At 42.1% G+C, this 7,312-nt stretch overlaps 1 protein-coding gene across 1 annotated transcript in view; it reads left to right on the forward strand.

Moving 5' to 3' along the window:
* Nucleotides 1-7,312, forward strand: part of frmd3 (FERM domain containing 3) — a 124,847-nt gene that overhangs the window by 108,463 nt on the left and 9,072 nt on the right. The window contains exons 14-15 of the mRNA XM_056286184.1: nucleotides 1,718-1,750; nucleotides 3,384-3,419. Coding sequence (XP_056142159.1) covers nucleotides 1,718-1,750; nucleotides 3,384-3,419 — 69 coding nt within the window. The remainder of the gene's footprint in view (nucleotides 1-1,717; nucleotides 1,751-3,383; nucleotides 3,420-7,312) is intronic.

Consider the following 7,312-nt stretch of genomic DNA (forward strand, 5'->3'; position numbering starts at 1 on the left):
AGTTGACAATCCCTCAGATTTGTAAAACCTTGCATATTACATGGATGCTTGAGAACAACAGGGTTGTCTTTCGCCATTGAGATGTGTTTCCAAATGTCTTCCTCTGTATCTCTATCTCTGTCGTGAAGTCGGTATTCTAGTGTCAGACACTATATGGGTGAGCTATCTCAGCCTAGCAGTTGGGATGCCAGACTTGTTGGTGGCAACCACCTGGCAACAAGCCTGAGAGGGATCAGTCAAGCATTCTTCAACCCTCAAGAGACCACAAACTGCTGATGTACTGCTTTAATGTGTGTGTGTGTGTGTGTGTGTGTGTTCATGTGAGCAAAATGTGCATGTTTTTGTGTAAGTTAGTGGTGTGTTGTTCAAGCGTGTCTGTGAATGTATGTGTGTGTCTGTGTGTGTCCCCATGTGTGTGTACATGTGTTTCTGTATGCGTGTCTGTGGTCTACTTGTGTGTGTGTGTGTGTGTGTGTGTGTGTGTGTGTGTGTGTGTGTGCTCTTACGACACACATCACAGTGTGTACCACCAGTTTCTTGTGTAAGGCATTAATAAGTGTGATGTTGGAGTAAAATAGTTGAGACTGAATGAACACTGTACCTAGAGAGGGGGCAAAAATATTAGTTCAACAAAAAAAGTAATGCAGGAAGGCATTTTTCTGTTTGGGTGTCACACGTACATGTGAATGGAGCATTTTGAGGCACTGGGGCATCCTTGGAGAGAAATGCTTAATGTGGCTACCACATGAAGTACTCATAGTAACTCCTCCAGTGTTGATGACTGTCACTTTTTACATGGCGTGAAGATCTCACAATGTTCATGTTGAGTTTCATGGCCTCATTTACACACTAGAGTGTGTTTCAAAGAGCCTGTTCTCGTCCCATGGTGTCGTATAATGACACTGTTGACAGAGTCAATACATCACACGGGAGGTACCCCTCAGCCTCTGTTTGAGACATAGTGGGTTAATGACAGTTTCCACATCTGTATGAGATGGGCTGGATTAACTAACGAACCTTAACCCCAGACCTAACCATTATTTAATCTGTATGTGATTAGTATTTATATTTGAGTGTAAAAGTTTCACATTGGAGTCTATGGAACACCTGCTGCATCTCTCTCCAGATGTCAAATGATACCTTCCACGTAAACTATCAATGCTTTGGCAATAGTGTCAATGTATGATGCTATAGGATGAGAATATGCTGGTTTTAAAAAGATGCCAGGGCCGAAAATAATAATTCTGTGCTAATAATGAGTTTGAACTAATTAGATATAATAGTTGATACTAATGGCATCTGGGTAGCATAGTAGTCTATTCCATTGCCTACCAACATGGGGATCGCCAGTTCGAATCTTTGTGTTATCTCCAGCTTGGTTGGGCATCCCTACAGGCACAATTGGCCATGTCTGTGGGTGGGGAGCCAGATTTGGGTATGTGTCCTGGTCGCTGCGCTAGCACCTCCTCTGGTCAGTTGGGGCGCCTGTTCAGGGGGGAGGGGGAACTGGGGGGAATAGCGTGATCCTCCTACGTGCTACACCCCCCTGCCAAAACTCCTCACTATCAGGTGAAAAGAAGCGGCTGGTGACTCCGCATGTATAGGAGGAGGCATGTGGTAGTCTGCAGCCCTCTCCGGATCGGCAGAGGGGGTGGAGCAGTGCCTGGGACAGCTTGGAAAATAGGGTAATTGGCCAAGTACAATTGGGGAGAAAAAGAGGGGAAACCCCCCCCCCCCAAAGAGAAAAATAGTTGATACTGTTAAATATGTTTGTAATACAAATTCTGTATCAGATATTTGTGATTTTGTTCTGTGGTTTACAGAAAGCTGGTGAGAGTACAGCCTGTATTTATTTAAAAAATGTCTCTGAAAACCTACAGACATTAAAATTGAGGCAGCAGGGTGGCGTAGTGAGAAGAGAGATAATACCCTTCATCTGGAGGATGTGGGTTCCAGCCCCCAGCAGCCCCTACCATTTACTCTTGCTGGTTTCCCTCAGCCCACATTCTGGCCTCCCTGTGGAGGGGTAAGAAAACCGTGTATCTCATAACTGGCAAAATCTTGGACAGGGGTCAAAGTTAGGTTCACAGCTACTGTCAAGTAACATAAGTAAATGATGACAAGTGTTGGTAAACTAGAATGTAGTAAGATACTTGTGTGAACAAACACTTTGCAAACTGATCTGTACAGGCGTCCTCATAGTTTGCATAGCTGTAATCACCCGATTTTGAAATCTTTGTTACTTTTGGAAGCTTCATTACCAAGCAAAATAAATCCCTTATGTAAACATATACCCAAGTTGGAGTATCTTAGCTTTATAACTTGATCCTCTTGGGGGTTGGCTAAGGCAGTGGGTAAACCACTGAGGGCTTTTTCGGGCCAAGGGCAGCTCAGCAGCTGTTAGTTGCCAACTTTCTCTTAACACAGTTTTGTCATATTTGGTGAAATTCCCATTATATGCTAAGAAGTATTTACGAAGTAAATGTACCATGAAAGAAACCCAGCCTCCCTGGCTGCTGCTTGGGCTGTATTCTGATTCACAAAAAAATCCATTCAGTCCAAATGAAACAATCTTTCATCATTAAGGAGGGTCCCTAACTCAATGTCACTCATACCATGTGCATATGCTACATATGCATCGTATTCATAGATCATGTCTTACACAGATATATGGTGATGAATTACTTTGCTGTAAAGATGACTGGCTGTTGATAATCAAGATAAATGGTGTCGGGGTGAAGATAGAGTAAATACGACTAGCAACACTTGCATAGATTTGGAAGAAACCCTAAATTGTGTGTGTGTGTGTGTGTGTGTGTGTGTGTGTGTGTGTGTGTGTGTGTGTGTGTGTGTGTGTGTGTGTGTGTGTGTGTGTGTGTGTGTGTGTGTGTGTGTGTGTGTGTGTTGGAATCACCTAACCTGAGTGCTAGTAGTAAGAGAGGAAGGAAATAAGTATAGTGCTGGTAGCAGAGAGAGGGAGCAAAGCGTGACAGATGGGGAAAGAGTGAAAATGGGAGAGGAAAGACAGAGAGATAAGACAGATAACAGGGAGATTTGCTTAACTGGCATCTGCTTTTAAGTCAAGTCAATTTTATTTGTATAGCCCAATATCACAAATTACAAATTTGCCGCAAGGGGCTTTACAGTAACACAGCATCCTGTCCTTAGACCCTTGCATTGGATAAGGAACAACTCCCTAAAAATAAAAATAAAAAACCTTTAACAGGGAGAAAAAATAGGAAGAAACCTCAAGGACAGCAACAGAGGAGGGATCTCTCTCAAGATATGCAATGTGCAACGGATATTGTGTTTGAACAAATTAAGAGATATACAACATTGAAAGAGGATAACAGAATTATAATGGAATTATAAAATATATGAAGAACATGGCCCTGTGATGGCCTCGCTGCCTGTCCAGGGTATCTCCCCGCCTGCCACCCAATGACTGCTGGGATAGGCTCCAACATCCCCGTGACCCTGAGAGCAGGATAAGCGGTTTGGATAATGGATGGATGGATGGGTGGATGAAAAATATGATGAGGAGGATGCCAAGCAGTGTCCAAATGCCACTGGAACAGCCAAGGACCTGAGCCATGTGACCAGCATCGCCATGTAGAAAAAAAAATAGTCACACATCTTAGTGAGAGAAAGATATAACATTAAATACAGGATAACAAAATTATATGGAAATATATGATATATAAAAAGAAAATGTGATGAGGAGGATGCCAAGCAGTGTCCAGGTGGCGACCACCATCACCATAGAGACCTGGGAGGACAGACTGCACGTGCACACAAGGGAGAACCACATCACACCATTCACACATAGAAAAAAAGAAAGGAGAAGACATCATTCAGAAAGAGAAAAAAGACATGTGAGAGAAGAAAACAGCTTGCAATAGTCAATAATCTATATGCTGTAATCTCATCAGCAGAATAGTTCTTGGTAAATTCATTGAGACAGAAACCAAACTGCCATGCAGTACAGGTTGTAAAGCACTCAACTTAAAGGTAACTAATTGCAGGCTAAGGCAAAAACATGAGTTTTAAGTTTGGATTTAAAAGACTAAACAGACTCTAATTATCTGATGGCAGCAGGCAGGTTATTCCACAAGAATAGGGCCCGATAGGAAAAGGCCCTGCCACCAGCTGACTTCTTTTTAACTTTGGGTACACACAGGAGCCCTGTATTTTGAGAATGAAGAGCTCGAAATGGAATGTACAATTTATGGAGATCAGACAAGTAAGATGGGGAAAGCCTATTTAGGATTTTATAAGTCAGCAGAAGCACCTTGAAGTCTGATCTAACATGGATAGGAAGCCAATGAAGGGAGGCAAGAATTGGTGTAATATGGTCAAATTTTCTAGTTTTAGTTAGGATTCTAGCTGCAGCATTCTGAATCATCTGAAAGTACAAGCATGTGGCAGACCTGAAAAAAGAACATTACAGTAATCAAGTCTAGGTAAAACAAATGCTTGTATTAGAGTCTCTAGATGAGCCATGGACCGGAAAGACAGAATTTAAGCTATGTTTATAAGCTATATATGTAAGTGAAAAAATGTAGTCTTGGTGATTTCTTTAATGTGCTTATCAAAGGAAAGGCTGGGATCAAATGTAGCACCAAGATTTTTGGTTGCCACACTTTGTGAAATCACAGTTATTGATTGTTATTGTTACTTGATCAAATTGGTGTCTGTGTCTAGCAAGGCCAATGACCAGCATCTGGGTTTCATCTGAATTTAAAAGCAAAAAGTTTAGTGACATCCAATTTTTCACAGCAGCCAAGCAGGCCTCCAATTTAGTTATTTGAATATGATCATTAGCCCTTAAAGACACATACAGCTGAGTATCATCAGCATAGCAATGGAAATTTATTCCATAACTGCATATAATTTGGCCAAGAGGTGAAATATAAAGAGAGAAAAGCAGAGGGCCAAAAACCGAGCCCTGAGGTACACCATATTTGTCAAAGAATTTTGATGTAATATTACTATCGCAGACACAGTGTGTTCTTCCAGATAAGTAGGACTTGCGCCAAGACAGCTAAGCCAGACACCAAAATTACAATTTAATCTGTCTTAATAGTATACAGTGATCAGTGGTGTCAAAGGCTGCACTGGGGTCCAGTAGTAGAAGCACAGAAATGGAATCAGAGTCCATAGCTATTAAAAGATTGTTCAGCACTCTGGTCACAGCAGTTTTAGTGGCGTGACAGGCCCTGAAAGCTGATTGAAAAGGTTCGTATAGATGGAATTCTTTTAGATGCATTGAAAGTTGTTGATACACAACTCTCGCTAGTGCTTTAGAAAAGAATGGAAGATTAGAGACTGGTCAATAGTTATTAAGAGACCTTGGATCGAGTTGCGGTTTTTTAAGTAGAGGTTTAACCACAGCTGTCTTATAACTGCTGGGAACGGGACATCCGGGTGGCATTGCAGTCCATCCCATTGCCTACCGACACAGGAATTGCCAGTTCAAATTCCTGTGTTACCTCCAGCTTGGTCGGGCATCCCTACAGACATAATTGGCTGTGTCTGCGGGTGGAAAGCTGGACGTGGGTATGTGTCCTGTTCGCTGCATTAGTGCCCCCTCTGGTCGGTCAGGGCGCCTGTTCGGGGGGAGGGGGAACTGGCGGGAATAGCGTGATCCTCCAGTGCATTACGTCCCCCTGGTGAAACTCCTCACTGTCAGGTGAAAAGAAGCGACTGGCGACTCCACATGTAGGCGGGGGGGGGGCAGTGACTGGGACGGCTTGGAAGAGTGGGGTAATTGAGAGATAGTCTCAAAAGCTGTAATAACAAGGGCTGTCAGTGACTCATTGTATAGATATGGATTTGGTAAGACGGGATCTGGAAGAGTAGCTGGAGTTGAAGAACAAATTTTGTTTATGATCTCATCAACCTTATTGCAGAAAAAGTCTACAAACTCTTGGGCCGTGAATGGTGAGCAGCTAATAGAGGGCTGCTTTTTAGTAAGTTTAGATACAGTGTCAAAGAGAAATCTGGGGTTATGTTTATTAATATTGACTATATGAGAGATACGCTGCTTTTGCAGCAGATACAGCATGCTTGTATTTCAGTAAACGCACAGTCAAGATAGATAAAAAACTTCCAGTTTTGATTTTCGCCATTTACGCTCCAGTCTCCTGCAGGCCCACTCAAAGCACGTCTTGTCGTTAAACCAAGGTGTAGGCCTCTTTAGTCGCCTAGCTCTGGTAGTGAGATGTGAAACGGAATCGAGGAGACTAGAGAGGGCCACATTTAAGTCATTAGCGAAATTTTCAACAGAGTCAGTCTCTATAGTGAAAGGAGCCAAGACTTCAGGCAGCTGCTGGCCAAATGCAGCTACAGTAGATGGACCAATGTGGCGAGTGGCAATTACATCTGTGCTGACATTAACTTTACAGGCCAATAATGCTTCAAATTTGATGAGAAAATGATCTGACACAGCATATGTGGTTGGCAAGACATTCAGATCAGAAACAGCTATCCCTTTAGATAAAGCCAAATCAAGGTTGTTACCACTGCAATGACTCAACTCTTGAACAAACTGAGTGAATGCAAAAGTATCAACTAGCGCCAGAAAGGCTTTACTTAGAGGATCAGCAGCCTTATTCAGATGAATATTGAAATCACCAAGAATTAGAATCTCATCAGAATAAGTAACAAGACCTGAGACAAATTCTTCAAGAAATAGTAAGTAACAGCCATGAGGTTGATAGAGTGTCACAATTTGGACTGAGCCAAGTCTATTAATAGCTGAGAGAGATGGACCAAGAACAAGAGCCTCAAAAGACTGGAATTTAGATTCAAGTCTAGAAAATAGGTTTATATATTAAGGCACCATCCCCACCGTGGTTATTTTCCTGAGCTACATGGGCATAAGTATAGTCGGGTGGGGACGCTTCATTTAAGGGAAGGAAAACATTTGGTTTACTGATTTTTTTAAATTTTAATTCAACTTGCTTTTTTGCCAGAGCCTTGGCACATCTTTTTAATAGTCACCTCAGTCTCAAACAAAATCCCTCATTGCAAATCTGCCAACAATTTCCCTTGTTAAAAGGTGAGCTCTCACATTTTAAAAAAAATTACAGGCCCAGCTGAAAACATTTTTTCTTCATCTTAGATTCTGGAAACTTTGTTAATTAACAGATGAAAGCATTCACAAGCTCTGCTCTATTCACTTCTTTTTCGTTCTTTCATTTTTTCCCCTTCTCAGTAAAGAACTGACCAAACAGGTTGTTGGCTGATTTGAAAATGATCTGTCTGGTAGGTATGTGTGTTCAACCTATGGGGCTTACTATTCTGTCCC

This window comes from Lampris incognitus, chromosome 1 (genome assembly GCF_029633865.1).
Source record: "Lampris incognitus isolate fLamInc1 chromosome 1, fLamInc1.hap2, whole genome shotgun sequence".
Classification (NCBI taxonomy): Eukaryota; Metazoa; Chordata; class Actinopteri; order Lampriformes; family Lampridae; genus Lampris; species Lampris incognitus.